General features: G+C 36.1%; 2 protein-coding genes across 5 annotated transcripts in view; one reads left to right on the forward strand and one right to left on the reverse strand.

Moving 5' to 3' along the window:
• Positions 1-17,058, forward strand: part of LOC138349577 (multivesicular body subunit 12B-like) — a 36,013-nt gene extending 18,955 nt beyond the window's left edge. For all 4 annotated transcript variants that reach the window (XM_069333362.1, XM_069333360.1, XM_069333363.1 and 1 more), the window contains exons 3-7: positions 1,146-1,338; positions 5,552-5,777; positions 6,674-6,900; positions 7,683-7,795; positions 12,387-17,058. In XM_069333362.1, the coding sequence (XP_069189463.1) occupies positions 1,146-1,338; positions 5,552-5,777; positions 6,674-6,900; positions 7,683-7,795; positions 12,387-12,443 (816 nt within the window). In that variant the 3' untranslated portion in view covers positions 12,444-17,058. The remainder of the gene's footprint in view (positions 1-1,145; positions 1,339-5,551; positions 5,778-6,673; positions 6,901-7,682; positions 7,796-12,386) is intronic.
• Positions 17,059-18,439: 1,381 nt separating this feature from the next.
• On the reverse strand, positions 18,440-25,110 carry LOC123764990 (NADH dehydrogenase (ubiquinone) B17 subunit). Its single transcript, XM_045753302.2, has 5 exons — positions 25,009-25,110; positions 21,436-21,551; positions 19,360-19,479; positions 18,914-19,015; positions 18,440-18,755 (listed from the first exon to the last, which is right to left on the reverse strand). The coding sequence occupies exons 1-5, from the start codon at positions 25,019-25,021 to the stop codon at positions 18,615-18,617; spliced, it is 492 nt and encodes a 163-aa protein (XP_045609258.1). The 5' UTR covers positions 25,022-25,110; the 3' UTR covers positions 18,440-18,614.
• Positions 25,111-25,147: the final 37 nt, after the last annotated feature.

Raw genomic sequence — 25,147 nt, forward strand, 5'->3', positions numbered from 1 at the left:
CCATGCTGTAGAAAGTGTATTTGCTATTGTATAATCTTTCGTGGATACTCTGAATGATCCCACTTGATTACTTTCTTAAGGCAAGATCCTACTGGTCCCAAAGATAGGATCATGCATAGTCAGGGCTAGTTAAGATTCTGCGCCAGCACAATTGACATCTTTTAAATTATTCCTGCTGAATCACACTGGTGCTTCGGGGATAGTGAATACTCATTCCAGCCAGTAATGGCCCCTAGAAGGGTATTTAAATAAACTTAATATCAAGTGCTACTTGATATCACAGTGAATGCCAAACAGCTCTTTCTGTACCTACCAGTAGGCCCAAAAGGCCCCTTCCCCTGACATCTACCAGATGGCAGCACTATGACCACATGAAAATAATTATCCCATGAAATTTCACGATGCCTTCAGAAAAGTTTAACGTGCATTAAAACTGAAATAGCAACTATTTGTTTGCACTTATGAGCAAGAATGTGTGAGCTATTCAACGGATTTTGAGTGTAATCAATAAAAAGAACTGTCAGTGAAGACAAAGGGTAACCTTTTGTTTTTCAACCACAGTAATGGTTCTGTGGGTTACCAACAGAGAGACTAGGGTAACTACTTTTTCTTTCCCTGTTGTAATAGTTCTGTCTGTGACTTACGTTTAACAGCTGTCAACTATCACATTTACCTTCTAATCTAAGTAATGTAATCTGTGTAAAAAATAATAAGAATTATTTACTAGATTTTTTTATTTATTAGCAGTCATTGTTAGATTCATGATTCTCACTCGTTTATGACTATTATTTACGTGAATAAATACTATAATTGATGAAATGTTGACCAAACCACACTAGAAATTGAAGAGACAATGACGTTTCGGTCCATCCTGGACCATTATCCAGTTGATTGTGTGCGACTTGATAATCGTCACACAATCGACTTGATAATTGTCCAGGACGGACCGAAACGTCGTCATCTCTTAAATCTCTTGTGTGTGGTTTGGTCAACATTTTTCAGCCACGTTATTGTGACTTCATCTGCATTGGTGAAATGTCTTGTAATTTTTATCACTTGATATATTTGTTAAATACAGTATACTGTAATATGTTCTTAGTACAGTACTATTTTAATTTTTATTAATAAAATTTTATAATTTTCAGGTATCCAAAACCCATGACCAAGATATAGATGCAGATCTTTATAAAGATGGATTTTTCCGGAGGGTGACTCGTTACTTGTGTCACAGCAAGACTGAAGGCTACATGGGGTATGTTGTGGAGCACCTGGCTATTGTCAATGATCGAGATGCAAGGCCCGTAGGATACACCATTGTAGAGCAAACATTTGATACGAGTAAGTTAATATATGCATTAAACAATTGGAACACATAACATGCTAAAGCAATTAATTGATTTCAGATTGATTTTTCTTCTTACTGTATTCCTTCATCCTTCTTTTTCTTACATATACAGCAGAGTTTTACTTGAATTGAGCCCATTATACTGAAGGCAGAAAAATTTAGTTTTCACTCGTGTAATCATTGTGATCGACAGCAAAATTGTGATTGTGGGTTTAAAAAGCTTTACATATTTAACAATAATCTTTTATATAATGAAAATTTATATTTTCTAAATGTTGGTATTAAAATGTTGTATATTGAAAAACATGATTTGTGTGTACAGTACTATACTGTACACATAAAAGCATAATTTTGGCATAAAATACTGAAAAGTGATAATGTAGAATGAATGCAGTTTAATTTTTTTTTTTTTTTGCTGTATAAGTGCTTTGAAACTAATTGTTCATTCAAGTGAGACTACTGCACTTTGTTACTTATTTTTTTTTTTTTTTTTTTTTGTAAATTTAAAAGCTGCATTTTGCATTTATTTAGTTATTGGATATTCTGAAGACATGTTCAGGTTGCCCCACATGTAACCTGTTGTCATGTTATCATGCTGGGTGAGATAAGTAATGATAAGATAACCTATCTAGCAATCTTACAGCATTTTGGAACCAGAAAAGCATCCATTATCTTTTTTTTTAGTTTATACAAAGGTCAATGATGATGACTAGAACTGTTAATTCATTCTATAAAGTGAAGTTAGGAACTTAATTTCTCACAACTATTTATATGCAAGAAAAATGCAGCACATCAACTGAATATGATACTTGCAGGGAGCATTCACAAGCAATAAACAAAACAAGCAAAAGAAGCATTAAATACAGAGATAAAAAACAAACATAATACAGAGATAAAAAAAACAAACATTGAGGATAATTAGGGCGTATTGAATTACAAAGGGTCTTTCTGTGTTGTAATCTAAGTCTTAAGAAAATTTTGATAAGCTAACCTTGACCATCTGACTGAAGATCAGCTGACCAAGTTTTTACTCATTTGTTGCTGCTACAAATTGCCTTATATTAGCATAGTAAACATTATTATTTAGATATACTGTACAGCAAATTTTCCTGGTAGTAGTACTCTATATAAACTCGCATGTGTGGATGTGCTTACTCTTAAGATCAAACTGCTAGTTAACAGTTACTCTAGACAAAACAAAACTCTGTAGCTTTAAACATTGCATAAACAATGTTAACACTATTGCTCACTTTGGACACGTATCATGTCCATTTTTTTCTCCAGAGTCCTAACCTTGGACAGGACTCGCGTCCACTACAAAAATATTTATATAAAATTCATTTTTTATCCGATTGACCTCGGGATAGTTTCAAATTAAGCGCCTATAGAATGCATACAATTTGATACCAAAATGAAAGATGTAACCTGAAACTTGATGTCCGAACACTTATATGATTATAAATAGGTTTTTGGTCAAAATTTTAAAATATTTAAAATTCTATTTATTGTGCTATTATGTTGGGACTAGTTTTAAAATGCGCACCTTTACGTTGCGAACAATTTGATACCAAAATGAAAGATGTAACACAACAATTTGTCAGAACACTGGAAAGATATAAATAATTTGTGATGATGATCTTCCAGAATTAAAATATTTGTTAAAATTCCAGTTATTGCTCTATTATTATGGGACTAGTTTTAAAATACGCGCCTTTTTATTGCGAACAATTTGATACCAAAATGAAAGACATAACACGAAAATTGATGTTATCAAACTGAACGAGTATACACATTAGGTTGCAGCATACAAATTGGCGCTTGTTTACAAGTAACTTTAGGCTTTCCTGCGGGGTGGCACGCCAGGCTTTTGTACATTATATTCCAATACACCTGTAGGGAATTTAATTGCGAACACAATGATACCAAAACGAGCGACGTAGCATGAGCATTAAGGTGAGAAAACTGAAACGAGCATGCACATTTTTCTGATTTTGTGCACTCACGGGTAACTTTTCCGACTTTAGGCTTTGCTGTGGGGAGTCTCGCAAGGCTTTTGGACATTATGTGCATATACATCTGCAGGGATTTTAATTGCGAACACAATACCAAAATGAAAGACGTAGCACGAGAATCATGGTGAGAAAACTGAAACGAGTATAAACATTTGGGCGTCGCCGCACGCTCGCCCGCACCATTGGCCCCATGACGTCAAAGTCTGCGGCGCTCTCGTCGGGAGAGCGATACTGTTAAAGTTCAGATCTCTTTCTGAGCTGTAGTACTGTTACTCCATAATGCAAGATTGTACTGATCCCCTTGATAGGATGTAGATAAGTGGGGATAGGCTGAATCTGTATAAGCACAGCATGGATCTTCTCAGTCATTTATACTGGGTGTTACCATACTGCTGCTAGGATGCCACTAGAGAATACTCATCCAGCTCAGAATGATATCTGGAAGATTTATTCTTACCTATTCAATTCCCTTCCAAATGCTACAAGGCATCAAAAAGGACTACCAATTACTGCTTTTGATAAAATGTCTCGTCTGATGTCTCAAGCCTAGTCATATTTCATTCAAGTAGTTAGTGGTCAGAATTGATTTAGTACCTTTTGATTATCTTTAAGTACTTTTGTTTCACTGGACATGAGCACTTGTTAACTAGTGCCCAGCAGCAGAGTATTTACCCCAGGTTTCACCTCTGTGCTGGATTACTCTTGGCAGATTTTTTGTTTTTTGAATTGGTTACCTGTGTATCATTGATGTTCCTCTGAAAACTGTTCTTGAGGGGTGAGCACAAAGCATCACAGATCTTTTCTTGTTTTTTCTTCTTGTATCTTCATGGGAGCTAATTTTGCTTTATGATTTTTTCTTCCAGTATGGCAAATGTCTTCCTGTAAACTCATATTGCACTCCTTCCATCACCCTGCTCCGTGTGTCCAAATGTTTGCAGAACATTTCTCCTCATTTGTCTAGTCCCCTTTTGTCTTTGTGACATAGCTGTATAACTATGCAGATTTATTCACTGGGTGTTTTGAGGATTCTTGTTAGGTCTTCTGTTCTTGAACATCATGAAGCAGTTGACACCCAAAAGATTTAGAAGAGTTTGGATGTGAGTATGAAAAGAACATTTCTAATTGTCTGAAATTATTTTTGTGTAATATGGTGACCATGGTAACCACATCATTTATTGTGTGATTTGGAGCCTGCTGGTCCTTGGATATCATGTTGGATTTCCTATTTCCTGCACAAAGGTTTTGTGCAACCCCATCCTTTACTGATGTTATGTTGAAGACTGGGCTTCTGTTCACTTTAATGATGAGAAGCAAGGCTTCAAGTATATACATCCGGTATTTACATATTTTGACAGGGAAGACTTCTGCTTTTAGCTAAATGATTTCTCACTTTCTGGCAAAAAGTGAACTCCTCACATTACATCATTCCCTTTGACCAGTTGCTGTCATGTATTGTTACTTCTTGTCTTCCCAATATTCATGGTTTAAGTTGCTCTTTCTAAGCTCTCCAGCTATGGTCTCCTGAACTAAAGCCCATTTCTCTCAGCTGCTTCAATGAATGGTGAAGCAAATCAACTGCAGGTTTATCCTCAAACTCATGATGTCAGAAGTTCACCAACTTTAAGGCAATGTCCTGTTGTGATATGCATGTTCGGGGAGAATTTCATGGTCAGCCATAATTTTGCAATCTGTTACATACCAAGCCTCCCACACTGGAGTTACAGCATGTGACATTGGACTGGTTCTTATTGAACCAGTCTCATTGAATAAGTCTCTTGTTCCTTTGTCATCTGGAAATGAATTCATTGGCTGTTCCTGACGTGTATCTGACGGAGTGATCTATGAAGTTAGCTCAGAAAATATGCTTCACGTTCATATGAAGCTTATTGTTCTGGTACTCCCTGCTCACCTCTTGAGTTTTATTTCCCATCGTGAAGTTGGGGACCAAATTAAACTTAGTGTAGTATGTCGGTGCTGCCACCAGGTTGTAGTCAAGAGTTGAGTTCTTGCTGAGTTTCCTGTAGGGCTTCTCAGTGGTGGGCTGAATATTCTTGAGTGCTCCCTATCACTAGTAAAGCCTTGTTTTTTGGACAAAGCTGACTTTGGAGATTGACAAAGGGTCATGCACAAGATCTTTTCATGTGAACTAAAGACAATTTTTTTTATTACTGTATAATTACTAAATTTGTTACAGATCAGAAGGCATTCAAGAAGAAGCAGCTGTGTTACAAACAAGTACCACGTAACATGGCAACACAAACCATTACAGATATTATAATCTTAAGTCGCTCCAAGGTGGCACCTGAAGGATTCTCACTTGTTGGAGAGATGAATGGCTTGTGTGTATGCATCAAGCCTGGACCTGCACCCACTCCACAGTATAAGCCTCCTGCACAGGCTTCATCACCACTTCTCTATGGGTTAGTATTTCTTTTACCACATGTGGTTGTCTTTGCATGCTTTACCACTGTTTCACCATATTTCAAGTCGGAGACATGTGTGTAATTTCTCAACAATAAAGTTATCATGTATTGTACTGCTGCTTGTACTCATATCCCACCAGTAAAATTTCAGGCAAAATTTTGTATTGTTAGTGTGATTAAATGTGTGGAAAGGTCCACACCATCATGCTTTCAGATTCACACACACAAAAAAGTTTACATTGCACAGTATACTGTAATTTCAAAGTTTTTTCAGATAAGGTTATGGATTGTATATTAATTAATCATTTTTATTAACTTTTTTGTTTAAATAATAAATGCTTTAAATAATTTTTTGTTTATATTTTATTTTGCATAAAATATGCTGCATTGCAGTAAAGTACAGTAATTTATTACCTTTTAATAGGTACAGTACAATCAAGCTTTGAAAATCTGGCATGGTCAGGCCACGACATGCTTGAGCTTTGGAATATAAATTACTTTTAAAAACATACATAGGCATCTTTCTTTATAGCCAAACATGCTGCATTAGTTTACCCATCATACTGTAGGTTTTCGGTTATGTTTTAAGATTTACTGTTTGTGCAAAACTAAACACAGTTTACAGTATAAATGTTATTACTTGTCAAAAATACCTTCCATGTTTCCTTTTCCAAAATAAAAGAATATGTGGATACTGACCAGACAGTTACAAGGATGTTGAACTGTGAGGAGTGACATCTCCTGTGTTGAACAAACCCATCCTCGGCTTTCTATTATGTCTCATATTTTGGTAGAGATTGGCTTGGTAGGAGAACACATGACAAAATTGTTTAAGATGCACAGTATCAGGAAGAACATTGTTATATATAAATGGTTGTATTTTGTATTGGCAGTGTGGATCCCAGTGGCAGAGGAAGTAGTGGAGGTGGTGGTGGGGGAGGGGGAGGAGGTCTGTACCCTGGCTTAGGCCCAACCAGACCTGCTCCAGCTCCACCTGGTGCTGGGTCCGGCCGGCCCCAGGGTCCTGCTCCCCCACTACCCCCTCGTAACCTGCCCTCCTACGCTTCCCCAACCCATGAGAGTCAAAACATTAACACACTGTATGGCACTGGACACTCAAGTAAGTAGACGTTAAAAAATGTGTAGGCATCCAATGGTATAAATATTTTGTGCCATTCTTTGCATTCAATGATTACTTATTAATAATTATGGATGAGTAATCAATATAAACTGGAAAATTTTATTTAGTGATATGTGAAATTATATTTAGCCTAGCTACTTTAATTTTGTGATGTGGTGGTATAGTGCAACATAGTGAAGATGGAGAAGTAAAATATAAAAAATTCATACAGAACTTAACTATTGAAAACAACAGAAGTCAACTGGTTTTAGAAAGTAAAGTTAAAAAGTTGTGCATGACAAACCAGATTGTTTAACAACAGTGTGTCCAAGATGAGATGGGAGAGAAGGCATAGTAGATTATATAAGATTAAGAAGCAGACAGATAACTGGAAGGATACTGGACTGTGTTAAGGAGTAAAAATAGTCATATTTGGAAAGGAAATATGCCAATGGTAATGAAGGGAACTATCAGGAGAAAGTGCAAAGCCATCACGACTATATAGCACTTACAAGGGATCAGGATAAGGATTGGGATGGGACGGGGGAAGTAATGGTGCCAAATCACTTGAATGGTCGGGGATTGAACGCTGACCTGCATGAACCAAGCAAAACTAGTACCCATAAATTGCTGTCAAAATCTTAAACAAGGTTTCTTTCAAGATATTGTATACAGCCTACTCTGACATAAATATACCCACACACATGACACAGGTGCAATGTCAGTTTACTGGCAGGCAAATTTGCTAATCTATTATCTTACAACTAATTATTTCTTCGCAGCTTTATTCGGTGTGCCATTCGTCCTAAACAAGAAGTATGTGAAATCCTCTGATAATGGATCAGTAACCTTGCCAACAATTAGCAAGAAGAGCAGACAACAAATTGAAGATGAGGTAGGAATAATTGCTGCAGCTTCAACATGTATGATAAGTAGATATAGTATAGCAGGGAGATGAGATTTACTTTACTGAGATTGTAAACAAATGATAAACTATAGATGGTGATAGATTTTACATTGTGTGCCATTAACTTATAATCCCCTTTTTCTGAGACATTGCATTTTGTTGCACCTTAAGGTAAGAAATATTGTGTCCTCTGGACAAGGATCATGGTCAGTTAGGCACTAGACTTTCACAGTACCTGCACTATATGCAACTTTTGAGATGGTTTCTGCAAGGTCATTAAATGTGCTCTGTGGTCACTGAGGGATGAGCTCATTACAGCTGAGAAAGATTGACATTTACATTCCATAACAGCTCAGTGCTATGTAATTGTTTTCCCATTGTGTAATCACATTTGATTGCCAGTCAAGGTCTCCACCTACTAGCCCCCACCTGCCAAACAACCTAATATTCCAACCTATCGCCAGATAGCACTGTTGCCACAGCATGATCTCCGGACCCCCCTACTCTTCACTGTCTGACTGTCCATAGCAAAGTCCACAGGCTTTGAGCAGAAAGATAAGTTTGTTTGTTTTTAGTGTGTAGGTGACCTATGCTTTAACATACAGTATTATTTTTCTCACTTCCTGTTCTCAATGTCAGGGCTTAACTCTTGAGAACATTCTCACTTCTATGGCTTTCTGATACATAGCTTGTGAAATTAGCATTTGCAACTATGCACCATATCAGACAAGCTGTTTTTTATACTGTGTATTTAGCACACAGATCATTTTGGTACCTGGAGATCTTGTACTGAAGGTTTTATGGAACCTTGAGACAATTTTCCCCTCTGTTGTTGGACACAATGATGAAACAATATGGCAAGTAACAAAACTAAGCCTAGTGTTTAATGTCACGGTGCTAGGCTAAATCCCTGCTGGACATAAGGTTATTTTCACCCCTATGGTCTGGAACATTTAATATTTGGGTTGACATTTTAAGTTTACAGCTTTTGCTTCCTTGCTGCAGGATCATCTTTATTTTAAGGGGGCTCTCATATTTTTTAATGGGACATTTGAATTGTCTATTGAGGACAGGTATAATGCTGCTGCTCTTCACAGTAAGCCTTCCTGATGATGATGTTTATTCTCCATGGTGAGATAGCTTGGAGAAGTACCAAGGGAAAGCCCTTCTGGAAAACCAGCATTGAATGTAATGAAACACTTATATCTGGGGTACCTCAGTAGTACCCTATTCTTGGCCTTTCTTTCTTCCAATGGGAATGATGGTGTGCATCTATGTGAATGATGGGGGGTGGCACCCCATGTCTCTGACTGGGCAGAGCTGCCATCTGGTGGTACAAACCAGCAGTTCAGCCCAGTTATCAATTTACATAGGGTCAGCATTTCAAATGTGATCTATGCAGTTGTCTGTTTTGGTACACTACCTTTCTAGTGGTCATTCTCTTGGTTACTCTGGTGGTCCTACACTCCCAGACTTTCCTTCTCTCTATTGAGAAGGACCAAGTTCTAGTATTAATCTCCAGTTAGCACTCATAAATTAGAGCATTGTAAGATACTAAGGGTTTGTGAGGCATACCAGTGTAGCTCAGGAAGCTACTGAAGGACCCATAAAAAAAAAAAAAATAGGCATTTCATTAAATTCAAATGTTTTTTTTTTTTTTCTTATACTTGTACAGTACTGCATCTCTCTCCAAGTCTGTTTATGCAACACAGTTTTGCTTTCTTCCATCTCTGCCAGTCACATGCTTCTGTGGAGCTTGGCAAAAGAGTAAGTGAATCCCATCCATTGCTGAAGAGGGAATAGTTTGTCATGTTTAGTTAGGGTGATATGCTTTACATTCAAACATGTTTTTTTAATTAAAAAAAAGAAAGAAAAAAGAAAAGAAAAATATTTTAGTCTGATTTTCTTTTAAGACTTGGTTCCTACATACTGGTGTCCATCATACACTACTGTATACCTATTTGTCTCACTCCAATGATAATTAGCTCTCTCACCGATAAATCTACCTCACAGTTTGTCAACCCTTGGGCTATACTTTACTGTTCCAATGCTGAGATATCCCAGCTCATACAAATGCTATACTGTATTTGTGTCAAGATACATGTCAAAGCATTTTGTATGGGAAACAGGGTTTTCACAGTGGTATCTAAAATATTTATTACTTGCTTTGATGGTTTGTGTCATTGGGTCGATTGTCCACTTTTATACCTTATTTGGCAGTCCCATGTGATCACAAGAAAGCACTATACTGTAATGGCTTGGCGCCTTCTCCCGATAGTTCCCTTCATGCAGATACAGTGCATGGATTAGAGTACTGTATTTTTGTAATGTACTCTGTAATGACTCTGCAGATGCTGTTCAAAGTGCCCAATGGCACTTGTGCCTAGAATGTCTCCTGCCTGATTGTATTCCAGAGGATATAGGGAATCTTACCTTGAGGGGGGATAATCAAATTGTACAGCTCAGAAAGGTGTTTTTTTGTATTCACTTAGTCTTGTTTTAAATGAAGAGGAAATTGGGTGTAGCCATACCTTGTATTTTGCTCCACTTTCAAGTACTATAGGTACTGTACAGTATTTCTTCTATTTCTATTATCACAACTTCTTCACTATGTCTTGTCATAGGTTTAATGTTGCTGGCTGTGCTGTTAGGATTTGAGAGAAGCACAGGAAAAATCCATTAATTTTCTTAATGTGTGTTTCTTACTATAATTGCCTTCTATTACATTTAAAAAAATAAATTTGGATACATTTAGCAATGGAATTAGTAGCAGAATTGAATATGGGTTGCCCTGTTACACAGAATCAGGATGCAAGTGTAACTTAGTTACCAATAGAAAATTAATTACATTATACCTGTATTGTGCAGCAGTTTCTTATTAAAAAAACTGGCTTGTCCTTCTTTTGCCTACATTGTTATACAGTACAGTAATTAATTTAATAAAAACTAGTTACTAACTCGGTAATCAGACAAATTTTTGTCCTCCTTAATGTAGAATCAATATTTTTTTACTCTTTAATTGTAGAGAAGCACACTTGAACCCAATTTTTTTTGTAGTTTTAAGACTTTCGCGCCTCGGGCATGAGCGCCGCCAACTTAGAGGTCACGCCCTTGGCGTGCAGGCGAGCGTGCGGGGGAGCGAGCAGCAACACCGACATTGTGTATACAGTACTTGTTTCCGTTTTCTCACCTTAATTCTCATGCTACGTCGTTCGTTTTGGTATCATTGTGTTCGCAATTAAATTCCCTGCAGGTGTATATGCATACAATGTCCAAAAGCCCAGCGTGACTTCCCGCGGCAAAGCCTAAAGTTACCCGTGTATGAGCACCAATTTGCACACCGCAGCCTAATATGTATACTCGTTCAGTTTGATAATATCAGTTTTCGTGTTATGTCTTTCATTTTGGTATCAAATTGTTCGCAATATAAAGGAGTGTATTTAAAAACTATTCCCATAATAATAGAGCAATAACTGGTACTGTATTTTAACAAATTTTTTAATTTTGGACGCTCATCATCACAAAATTATTTATATCTTTCCAGTGTTCTGACATCAATTTTCATGTTACATCTTTCATTTTGGTATCAAATTATTCGCAATCTAAAGGCACGCATTTTAAAACTAGTCCCATAATAATAGCACAATAAATAGAATTTTAACATATTTTAAATTTTGACCAAAAACGCATCTATAATCTTTCATGTGTTCTGACATCAAGTTTCGTGTTACATCTTTCATTTTGGTGTCAAATTGTGCGCACTCTAAAGGCACTCATCTTGAAACTATCCCAAAATCGATCAGATAATAAATGAATTTTATACAAATATTTTTTTATCGGATGCCAGCACAATCCGATGCTCAGACTCGAGAGAAAAAAATCAGACACCATAGCCGTTCGAAGAGTGCAATAGTGTTATCATTATCTGATTTTTTTTTATATAAGGTGTATGGTACTACATAAAATTCTTACTGAGATATAATTAATGACATGCTAATTGTAAGACTATTCAAGTGTTGTGTGGGGCTATTCTTCCCCAACCTGTTACCCATCACTCACTCCACTGTAAGTACTAACCAACTAAGTTTCATCTCTTTGTACTAAAATAATTCTTTGTCATCATCATGGGAATATTCTCTTCAATTTGCATAACTCTCTAAAACTGTGTTGATATACAGTACTGTATTTCAGATTGTTTATTTACTTCAATTACTATTGGGTAATAGAGTAATTTGAATGCCTTTGCAAGTGTGGTGTATTGTAGTAAATGTTATAGTTTTTTAATTTGTCTTGTCCTCCTTCATATTGAGTGTTTCTTCTGAGTTAGTGATGTAAAGATGTTGGAGCACAGAAGCCACAGTTGTGCTTGAGAAAGTCTGTTGTGATAAAAGACGTAAATGAGAGTAGTGACAATAACAGTAAATGGAGGTATCAGTAAGTGATAGATATTCTTGCATAATTGACTTGGTCAGTCTTCTTTATAAAAATAAGCAGTTTAAATTTATAATGTAATTTAGAATGCATTTTAAGTTTTAATGAAGTTGATTTTAACAGCTGTTTGTTTATTGGCTATTTTCAGTACTACTACAGCTTCACCCTGGAGCAGGACATTGTGCAGCGACCCACAACCACATGAAAAGGATCACAACTATAGACTTATCTTACTATATACTTCCATCGTATTCTCTCTCTTCTAGCATTTATACTCTTAACTGATTTACCATGTTGTTTGTAGAAGTTATTCACTCAAATCCTTACTGATTGTTCAAGGTTTGCAAGCTTATTATTTATTCCAAATTTTGTTTTTATCTTTCTTTCTGTCTTCCTCTTATAACTTATATTTGCTATTACATCTTAGATGAAGGGATATAACTGCCAGTCACAGTAGCTGTCAAATTACCTTCAGAGATTGATGTTTTAAAACATTTATGTAATGGATATGAAAGACAAAGTGATTGTGTAACATCTTCAGATTGCTGCCAAAAAATGAGTTGTACAAAAGTGTGGTGGACGGCAAGATCAAGATGAATATTTATGACATGTTCAGCAAGGTCTTGTTAGTAAGGAACTATCAGTTCCTAGAAGAGGTATAAATTGCAATAATGGCTATTATTATTATTATTATTATTAAAGCAACATTTAGGTCATATTTTATACTTTTGTGTTATTTTAACTATTATGTTTTGGCCCTTGTAATATATAGCACATCATTGAACCTTTCCAGAACATGAAGAAAGAACAATTAATTTAAGGTGTAAAGGTTTGTAAAATCAATTGTTTGTTTTAGATAACGTTGTCACTGAAGGGTTATACACTTGCTCCTCTTCCTTACATTTCATATTGTTATTCTGTAGAGAATATGTCTATAATTTGGTTAATGATCAAATTGCACATTATCAGTAAGAATGTTAATTACAAGATAACTGTAAGCAGGACTGTGTGCTGGCTAGTATAGCCAGTGTTTACGTATTTCAACGTGTAAGCATGTAGAAAAATGTAGTAAAACTTTTATTAGCAGTTTCCTAAATGCTGATTAAAATTTTTGAATGCTCTACAATAAATTGTATTTAGTCATGAAATTAGATTTGTAGTTAGTTTACCCTGATTAGAATAGTTTATATTCTACATACTGACATCTACTGTAAATGAGGTTTTCTGAACCTGCATAAAATGACCTGATCATTTATGTAAAATATCAATGCTTTGAAATCACAAAAAGTTAATTTTTTATTAGCAATCTGATAGTGGCCCTTATTCCTTTCCTCTGCTTGATCCTTGCGTTTATTTCCTACAAAGCCAATATTTGTTACATTTAAAGAGAGAGAGAGGGTTTACTAAAATAAACATCAAAACACAGTATTAGCACTGTGAACATTTTAACCGATTCATTTTTTGGAGCCTAGAAAATAAATAAATATACCAGCAATGTGTACATTCCTGTACAGTGTATGTGAATGCAAAAACAAACATGTATATTTATGTACACATTCATTAAATCCATTTTGAGTAACCTTACTATACACATCTAACTTTTGTGTAGTTAGCTACTCGATATAAAACTAGATAAAATTTTAGAATCTATAATTTGAGCACAGTAATGTGTGCTTTGACGTGACTGGTATGTACACCAGTAAATTGTAAATCATGAAAAAGCTGCCAAATAATTAAGTTATTTAATCCTTGCTCAAGGTAACCCAGGAATTCCACGAATATATCGGGACATTAGAACTTGTTTTTGCCATTTGTTGTATAGTGATTGTTTTTGTATAACTATGAGAAGTACAGTACACTTCATACTGTAGTCAATTGGCACATGTAGACAATTGATGCACCATGTTTAAAAAACCATCCTAAGTGGCTTATTCTTTGTTTCCAAACTCATTAACTGGTCTACACGTAGTGATTTCATTTAAACACCTGTCAATGGGGATTTCGTCCAAACACCCATCACGGTGGATTTCATCCAAACACCCATCACGGTGCATTTCATCCAAACGCCAATCATAGTAGATTTCATTCAAAAAACCATCACGGTGAATTTCATCCGAAAACCTGTCATGGTGGATTTCATCCAAAAGCCCTTCATGGTGGATTTCATCCAAAAGCCCTTCACGGTGGATTTCATCCAAACCCTCATCATGATAGATTTCATCCAAACATCAGTGGATTTCATTCAAACACATTTTCACTCAAATATTAGCATGTTAACTTTATTTATAAAGCTTTTGTGAACTTCACTTTTTTTTTTTTGTTACTCAGTTTCACGTAAATTGTCCTACAATGTTAGTTTGTGTGTTCTACAAAATTACTGTTTAGATATTTAGTTTTTGTTGTACAGTATAATTTAGTACAGATTTTTTTGTCATTGGTTGACAAAAAAATGCTTTTTGTCAACCATTTTTGTCTTCTATATTATTCAACAGTTGCAATATTTTTGACAAGATTGGTTAACAGTAACAGTAAATTCTTTGTCCTTATGGTAATTCATTATTTCTGTATACACCTCTATTATTTTTTTTCCTGTTCCTAAAGTCAGTACAGTACAGTATTTGTCATGCCGAATAGTTTAATTTATTGTTTGGGCATCTAGGAAATTTCACATTTGCCTTCCAAAGAAATAATTAACACTAGTATTAAATTTTGAGGCAATGAGTTGTAGTGTATAACATTTTTTCACAAAACTATTGTCAATTTCAGGTTACTAAACTACATTAGTATTGTTTAATGATCAAGTGCAAATTATGCTGCATTTTATGAATCACTGTAATTGGTGCTTAATCTGCTGAGTAATTGCATAATAGCATCATCAAAATTGTCAGAATTGGCTTTCAAACTAAAGGTACAGTCTGCAAATGTTTTGAATATATACAGTACTCATGCAAGTGTCTAGGGTTAATATTCTTAATTTTTATTTCTGCTTTAAACTACAGTAAATCACATGATCTCACTCTGTGCAAGATTCTTTTATTAAAGTAAATGCACACAATATAAATGAAGCCATTTAATACAAATGCATCTGTGTTTAAGGAAATGTAACTAAGAGTGCTTGGTGGGCCATTCTGTGAGTAGAGTAGGTTTACAATAATTGCAGTCACTGAAGGATATATACCAGTATACATTTTGTGTACACTTTTGAGTAGTGGATGCATAGATATATATTTTAGCTGCTGTCAGGCATATTGTGCATGCTTCACTCTGTTGGGATTCAACAAATAAATGGGTTTTAAGTGTATTGAAAGGGCACAGGTATTTACTCTTGTTATTGTTTGATTGATAGAGATGTGTGTGTGTGTATTGAGAGTTCACAGTAACAGTTACTCAATATGTTTATGCAAAAGGTAAATACTTGTTGGAATGCGGTGCTGTGAAGTGCAAATTCTTGACATTTGTATTTTTAAGGAAACAGTTGACAAGATTCAGTGCTGCCAAGAGAAAATTGGATTGCTATTGATACAAGGCATATTTGATATTTTTTAAATGGGGTAGCTTTTTTTTCAATTGCACATTGGTTGGTAAAAGGTGATAAATGACGGTACAGTATATGTGCTTGAAAGTTTTGTGTGTTCATATCCGAGTGGCGACTCAAAAAGGGTTGTCAGTCTGTCAATTATGAAATAGTGCAATAGAAGGGTAGTTTATTGAAGTAGAGGTAAGTTTAGTGTTGTAGAGGAAGTATGACTAAAGTTTTTCACAATTTTACAAATTTGAGTAATTGCCATTGCATGTAGAGGATTATCCCCCATACTAAGAAGAGACTTGCAGGTGGCCATGTGTGTGTGTGAATAATGAACTGGTTCCTCTGCAAACTTCTTTATTTTTTTTATTTAATGTAAAGGACTTTGCCATTTTTATTGATTTATAAGTTCAAATATTACTTTTGTACGGAACTTAATGAATTTCAAGGTCACCAAAATAAAAAACAAAAAGCTACTACATGTGACACTGTCAGACGTAGTAGCTGTGCTGTTTAGGACTGAGTTTTAGAACTTGGATTGTCTAGTGCCATTACTTTCTTGGTTGTATTTGTTAAGATGCACATATTTCAAGATAATCAAATGTTACATTATTAAAATACACAAGTCTAAACAGTAGGAACATTTTAGTTCATACTGCATTACTTTTTTTCTTTTGTAAGTTTTTCTCATCTTTACTGGATACACCAGTGTATCCAGCATTAGTTATTTCATGTGTGATAGATGTACAGGATTTTTTTTTTATTATATGGGCAGTAGTAATCCCACAGTTAGGAGTCAGCTTGCTGGAATATGAGTGTTGGAGTACATAGGTAATGACTTGCTGGTTGCAGTTATGGAGTCGTGTTAGAATACTAAGCTTAATTATAAGGGATGTTGGTAGTTAAAAAAAAAATTGTGTAATATTACCTTGATTAGATACGAAATTCAACATTGGTGCAGGAATTAATTATTTTTCAGGGCTTCCCCCTTCCCCCCAACATAATTTACTAGCTTTTATAAATATCCATTTGGCATAAGGATGCAGCATTATAACATTGATTTACTAGTCTTATTGGAGATGATCAATCCAACTATTTGCCATTCTAGTGGACTGTTATTTCTTTGTTTCTATCGTTGTATATTGCCCACAGACCTAGCTGTTCAGTGCAAGAGACTTTTAATACCATATCTATCGTGTGAAGAGTTTAGCAAGTAGATAACTTTTTGACAAATTTATTACAGTATTGTAAGTTATGTATATATATATATCTGTAAATAAACTATTATAAAATCTTGTATTTTTGTATGAGTGGTCATAAACATGTGTATTTTTCAACATTCCAAAATTATTCTCAAATTTAGTGATGGGCAAGTAAGGGACTGCTGTCTTCCACTGGTTCTTTAAGATTACATGTCATTTGTAACTCTCCAATCCTCCTTACTTGGAGTTCTACCCTGTCAGTTGACTAAATAGTTTTCCAGGCTTGGTACCTTCTTTTGATAATTACTTTTCAGATGATCTGCAGCCATTGAAATGTTAGATGGTTAGCTACTACACTTAAATGATGTACAGGTATCATTAAACTCTGCTTATTCCCATAGCTACCTTCCTATCACAAAGTAAGGAAGGCACCCTTTTACTTTTAAGTCAACATTCAGGTCATTGGGCCACTCACCAAAGGCGCCACCCTCAGAGACAGGGTTTTTATGCGAGGAAAATTGCAATCTTTGCACCACTATGGGGGAATTTTCAATGCAGTAGATCCGAAATCCCAATGAAGGGTAGAGGGAAAAAGAGTAAGCAGGACAGCCATAACTTGAGTCTGGGAAAACACGAGAGGAATGGAAATGGAGGAGTATGAGGCTATAGACTCGCCAGGATGTACTAGACAAGACTAAGTAGCATAAGACGAGAGGTGGGGTGACCAAGACAAATGGTCGCCCATCTGAAGCAGCTGTCAAAACCATTATTTGCTAGATTCTCAGCCATATTGACAATGACAGAGGTGTCCTCGGGGACACCTCTGCTATAAGAAACCACTTATACCTGGTTTTACTTCTCGGAACTGAATTTCTCGTGTGATCCTCCTCCATTAGAGGGATAAGAATGCTAAGAATTACAAATAACAAATTGTGTACTATCAAACATCACCATGGCCTTCCTAGAACTAACTAAATGGTTGGAAAACCACTCTGGCTAGGTTACATATATGCCCCACACAATTAACTCTTGGGACAACAATAGAACAAAACCCGCACCTTACCGTTAGAATTGCAGTGTCCCACATCTTATATAATGTCCAGATTTTCAGGATTATGCACCTTACTTTCCTTAGGTCATTTTAAGTCATTTGTCCCTAGATAAAATCCTTAGTGAATCTGATACATTTGACATTGCATGTTTTATGCCTTTTTGTTCTCGCATTGGCATCCTGAATGGTATCTAGGAAATTTGTATTGTTCAGACACACAAGGTGCTAAGTAAAATCATCAAGGTTTTGATTTCTTGCACATTATTTCTTTCTGAAAGTATGTTGCCTCTCAGAAGAGATTGAAGAGAAAATACCAGTGTTTAGTATCACGTTAATTTAAATCTGTACTACAGTATCTGTTTTTAAATAAGATGCATATTTTCAGTAAAATGAGGATACCTTAGAAAGATAATGAATGTAATTCATACTGTAATAATAATCATTTACTTCAGGCATGTCACCCAACCTATTTACATTAAATTAAACTATAATGACTGTTGGCCACTAAATTTTTTAATCCAATATGGAGCTGTGCTATTATGTGAAAAAACCTGTAATGTTCAAAATACCTTTGCTTAGATTTTATACACAAAGCTCTGTTCAAATTGGAGAGGACTTAAACTCCCGAGAAGCATAATCAGCACCTTCCTTTCTATCTGATACCATGGGGAATCTTGGGTCATTTGGAGTGACCATCTTTCTGCTTTTTGTTACTCGCCAGCCACCTTTCCGTGTCCAATCCTGTTATGAAAGAATGCACAGTAAATTGTTATCAAGAAAACAATTAACTGCTTAATAATATATGCCTTTATAGTACAGTATATATTTACGATTCAACACAAAACCGTAAAATGGAAAATTAGTGTAACTGGGAAATTGACCCTTTGTGGAATACTTACATTCTGGTTATATTTGAAGTAATAATATGTAGAAAGACCAAAAGCAAATACTAGGCCAAACTTTCCTGTGAACCAACGGTACTTGGCTGCAGTTTCATAGCCCTGGAGATCAAATATTTAAAATCAACATTAAGGAGTAATCCATCCCATGAGAAAATACAAAAACTTGAAGAAAATTTAAGCAACTGTATACAAAAAGTTTTGGCATGCAATACTGGTACAGTACAGGTATTCATATTTTTCTTTAAAATAATTTTTTTACATTAAATTAATACTTGCACCACCGTCAAAAGTCAGTGACACTGATGTGAGATCAAAATTATTTAAAAATTACATCATTAGATAACATGATTTGCCATCAGAATTTGTCTCGCTTCTCATTTCACCTTTCTTTTTCCAATTTGAGATTTATTACAAAGTGAAACAAATAGCGTTCAAATACTTACCAGGACAGGTACTAGTGGTTTGAAGAGTGTGTCAAGAGGCCAACGGTAAAAGCGACGGATAGGGTTGTATCGAGCCTTGTAATATCCTGGGACAACGGCAGGCTCGCTTTCTGCTAAAATCTAAAAAAAAAAAAAAAAAAAAAATAAAAAAGTTATGAAATGGTTATTTTTGACAAGTCCTTCAGTAGCTCCCCAAGTTGTATACTGGTATACCTCTCAAACCCTCAATACAGAACGACACCAAACTAATGATTAACAAGTACAGTACCAGTAAAGATGCCGTACCAAAATCTAGTCCACTCAATGGAGGGAAGGGAGGTTTAGGATGACCATAGTAACCAAGAGAGAATTTCAGAAAGGTAGTGTGCACCAAAACAGACAACTGAATGTTTTACATTTGCAATATTGATCCAATGTAAACAATTGTTAACCAGGCCGAACCACTGGTTTGTAGCACATGCTTTTCAACCAGATGACAGGCCCGGTTACCCCGGGCTCTGGGCTGCCAATCTAATCATTCACCCCCATCCCCAATGCACGACACCTTGAGTTTTACAGGAAGAGGGGTAAAAGCAGGAATGTAGAGTTACTGAGGGACTCACCAGAAAGAGGCCTTGTATCATATTTAACACGTTTTCTGAGAGGTCCCCTTCAATATCTCCAAGAGCTATCTCATCACAAAGAATAAGGAAGAACACCAAGAAGACTGACTGTGGGAAGGAAAAGGAGATGCGAACACATGGGAGGAGAGCCCCAGGGCAACTGACCTAACTCCAAGCCAGTGTGGAGCTGCCTAGCAATGAGACCAAGGACTGGAATGCAAAGAGCACCAAAACCTCAAGCTAGGACAAAGATGTAAACAAGTGGATCATGAGAACCTAAGAGCACATGACCAACAGAACCAATGGAAACACACACTGAACCACTGGAGAAAAAGTGAACCCTAGAGCAAGAGTCCATGAACACAGGGCAGCAAACTTTGTAACTACCGAAACCCCCAGAGGTGCACAAGGTGCAACAAAAGAGAAAAGGTATAGAACACACACTCCCTCCCCATAACTAGACAGGCAAAAGAACAGAAGCTGCAGAAACCAACTTGCAACTTACATTCCCCAACTACACAAGGCAAGGTCAGAACAGACAAAAAAAAGTTGGCCAAGCCAAGAATGCCTTACCTCCTAAAACAATTTGAAAAATGACCCAACCTCACATCAGTCTGACTGCGTGCAGCAGAAAAGGCACCTACCCCCCTACTGAAACGTAGGTGAACCAAATCAAAATTGCCAGTAACTACATAAAAAACACGTTGAATTTTGCATAGTTCAGAGTTCATAAGAACCTTCATAACACAGCTGCTTAGAAAGAAATACATAATACTTAGTGAATCTAGGTAAAAGGCTGTCATCTGGTGGCAAGCATTTGCTATGAGCCAGTGGTTCAGCCCAATTAATCATTATTTAGACACACACAGAAATCACAATAGTGTGATGCATCAAATGAACAAATCCACAAGGGCCATGGTAGGTCAAGTTGATTTCCCAGTTGCAATTCTTATCCATGTTGTAGCTCAGTCGATTAAGGCATGTTTGGGATCCTCTCGGACGTAGGTTCGAACCCTCGTCACAGCCCTTGTTGATTTATTCATTATTTAGAGAGGATCGGCATTTGCAAATGTTTGTTTCTCTACTTTTCTAATGGAATTCCTCTTACTTACAGCGATGGTCTTAACAGCCCCAGACTCCAACCCTCTATTTAATGGACCAGATTTTGGTACTGGCTTCAGAAAGAGCTCCTGAGTGGGCCAGCTCAGAAAATAACATAAATAAAACAAAATTTATAAATTACAGCACTAATCAATTTAAATTGAAATATATATATAATGCAAGAAAAATTTTGTACAGAATTTGTATTTGTAAAAAATCTAATAGGGATATTGTACAGTATGGTACTGTATGAAAGTGAGATAGCATCCCCCAAATGATTCACAGAATATAAAACATCAATATCTGGAAATAATGTATAGGCTTACAAATTTTCATCATTTTACTGTACAGTATTTGTACATTTTTAATTTACCTGGTCTTTTAACCACTGCTTGCGATAAGCTCGATCAGCATCAGTCATGCCAGCAAGACGAGCTCGCTCATTTTTGAAGGGTCCCTCAATGGGAAATGCCTTCACTCCTCCAGTATCTGCAAAACATAGCTGAATATTAGTAAACTGCCAGAGTAATACAGAAATTGCCCCAATAATACATCAAGGAAAATAACAATTATTGGTTGAGATATCTAAACCTAGTTGTGTTTTGTATGGCTGCATGAGATTAATGTTCATGTTAGCCTTCATAATAAATAATAAAACACCAACCTAACATTCGTTTATGTAACTAAACATCTTAATTTAATCCCACATTTGCAATGTATACTAACTACAGTATTGTGAAACAATCGAGTTATCTCTAATTGAATGATCAAAATATAAAAAACGTGAACCACAAGGGCCATGACGAGGGTTCGAAACTTACGTCCGAGAGGATCCCTGACGTTGCCTTAATCGACTGAGCTCCGACATGGTAAAAGAATTGCATCCAGGAAAACATCCTGATTTACCAACGGATCCTGCAGTCTCTTCGAGAACCAAACCAAGGTTTTTACGCAATTCCCCTGAGCTATGTCAATAGGTTGTTCTACCTCTTCGCCCTTACTTCATTACACACAGAAATCACAATAGCATGATGCATCAAATGAACAAACCCACAAGGGCCGTGACGAGGGTTCGTACCTATGTCCGAGAGGATCCCAGACGCTGCCTTAATCGACTGAGTTACGACATGGTAGCTCAGTCATGATTAGGACAGCATCTGGGATCCTGATGCATCGCGCTATTATGATTTCTGTGTGTAGTGTTATAAAAAAAAAAAAATCAGAAAACTGTACTTTAGTACTTTACTGTATCCAAAACACATTAGTAATGAATGATTCAATTGGGATATCAGGAAAAAAAAAGCAGTTAGGGTAAGCAAATACAGTACTGTATTGTATACTGTATTTATTAATGCCATTACTGTATTTATATGGTTCATGATGACATTTTATTACATTATCAATCAAACAGGGTACTGTAATTCATGTTGCTATTTGGTTATTATTATGTGTATGGTTGTGCTTATTGCAGTTTTTATTTGTTAGTTGTGATTATTAGTTACTTAGTTATTACTATTGTCAATTATTACTGTTTTAATTATTAATATTGTGACTATTATCACAATATTTTGTTGTTATTATCAGTATTACTGTTGTAGATATTACTGATTTATAAGGATATCAGAGGTGTATCAATACAGTGGAATCTCGATGCAACGAACCTCGATTCGGCAAATCCTCAGCTGGAACACACACTTTCTATGCAAGATTTACTCACCCAACTAGATAAACCAGAGTTCGCTGAAGCAGGAGATGTGTGGATGTGCTTAGGATGTTGGGACCGAGTTCATAGATGGAGGCAACATTACAAGAAATAGGTGGGCCTTGGGGCAGCCATTGAGCATATTGAAAACTAAATTCTATGTTTTTTTTCTCCAGTTGCTGAGGTTTTTGTTCAATAAATTATGGTCCCTCTTTCTTTTGAAAATTAAATTTTGAAGCTTGGGCATGAGAAATATGCTAAATGTTCCTAAACGATTTACAGACATTTTCTTGGCTGTTGCCCTTCATATGACGGGATGAAACTATAATTTTATTCAATGAAATCTGCCAATAGAGCATGGGAAATATTAGGTATGAATGACAACATTTAATTATGACTCCAATCACATTTTTAATTATTTTTGCAGATGGAAACAACATTACAAAAAGTAGTAAGGGACACTGGGAAAACCATTGAGAACATTTAAATCCAAATTCTATAGTTCATTTTAATTTTGAGATTCCGAAGTTTCGTTTATTAATGTGGGTCCTTTTTCCTTTGAAAATGAGATTTAAAGACTAGGGCATAGGAAAAAGAAAATGCTAGATATAGTTAAATCTCTTTACAGACAGGTTCTCTTGGGAGTTGTCTTTCATATGACAGATTGAAATTAAAATTTCGCTCAGTGAAATCAGCCCTCAGAGCGTCAGAAATATTAGGGTATGAATGGTAACTCTTATGGTTTTGACTATTTTTGTAGATGGACTCAACTTTACAAAAAACAGTTGGAGTCTTGGGAAGTTATTGAGGATATTTAAAACCAAATTCTATGGTTTGTTTTTATTTTGATTTGTCAAGGTTTCTGTTAACTTAGATATGGTTCTGGTGCCTTTTGAAAATGAGTTTTGATACTGGGAATATGAGAAATGAGCTAGATTGGTTTAATTTTGTTTGCAGACATGGTAGTTGTTTATTATATTATAGGCTAAAATGAAAATTTTACTAAGCAAAATTAGCCCATAGGGCATGGGAAATGCATCCAAGAGGTATCTCCGATTGCAACAAATTCCTCACTGCAACGAATTGGGGTTGGTCCCATATAATTAGTTGAATCAAGGTTGGACTGTACCAATAGGTTAACAGATGCAGGCAATGAGTCACAATAACATGGCTGAAGTATGTTGACCAGACCACACACTAGAAGTTGAAGGGACGACGACGTTTCGGTCTGTCAATCGACTTGAGAATGGTCCAGGACGGACTGAAACGTCGTCGTCCCTTCAACTTCTAGTGTGTGGTCTGGTCAACAGGTTAACAGATACCAATACTGCCTCTTTAGCCAGTACTGGTACTATAGAAATTGATAATCCAATACTGAAACTTAAAATCTGTTTGTGTAAAAATACATAAAATACAATGCTACATACTTGTGATCTCAAGATTTGTAAATGAATGCAAACCCTGAATTCAATGAGTTCAATAGTAACAGCCAATAATTATAACAATCATAGTTACTATTCCTAATGAGTTCACCAAATTACTCTTAAATAGACTCTCCAGCAGTGATTACTGATTACAAAATCATAAACAATCACCAGCTATTTGTGCTTAGTGACTCGAGCCTTTATGTATTTTGTAGCAAGATGCCAGAGGAAGAGCTACGCCTGCTAACAGGAGTCGGGTTACTTTGATTAGGGTGGGTTAAATTAGATTTTAAAATTCATTGGTTTCTTCAATACAAAGTCTCGTTTATGAGTTTTGATTTGATAGTGTGGAGGAAGGCTGACTCCACTACAATTGGAGGGAATCATATACATATATAAATGTATACATTTATGTATCAAATGTATACATATATACATTTGATACATAAAATCAAATGTGATTTTGTATCAAAATACTGTACTAACGATGGTGGCCGATGATGCATTGGGCCCAGATACAGGTAATTCCGTGGCCCAAGATGATTCACCCACAAATTTCAAAGCCTACCTAACCTAACGACATTCTTTTAATAATTATAAAATGAGCTTAGTCGAAAATCTTGTTTATTATTTGACCGGGTACCTTTAACCCGGGGACTAGGGTACAATCATCCATTATATAGTAGAGGCGTGGACTACGCGAGCCCGTCTGGGGTGCTGCCTCGCCTAACAAACATGTGTACACAGAACACACGACAAAGGCAACCGCAGAAACATCTATTGGGCATAAAAGCAGTGAGAGAGCCAGAGGAGCACCGACCTGACTGCGCCATCTTGCAGGATCAGCTGAGCGACTACTCTCAGTGGCCTGCAGCTGGCCCCTTACTCTACCCCTCCCGGGATATCTCTCTCCCTTCCACCACTCACACATATGTCATATAATATTAGTAATTATATGC

This window comes from Procambarus clarkii, chromosome 29, assembly GCF_040958095.1.
Source record: "Procambarus clarkii isolate CNS0578487 chromosome 29, FALCON_Pclarkii_2.0, whole genome shotgun sequence".
In the NCBI taxonomy this organism is placed as follows: domain Eukaryota; kingdom Metazoa; phylum Arthropoda; class Malacostraca; order Decapoda; family Cambaridae; genus Procambarus; species Procambarus clarkii.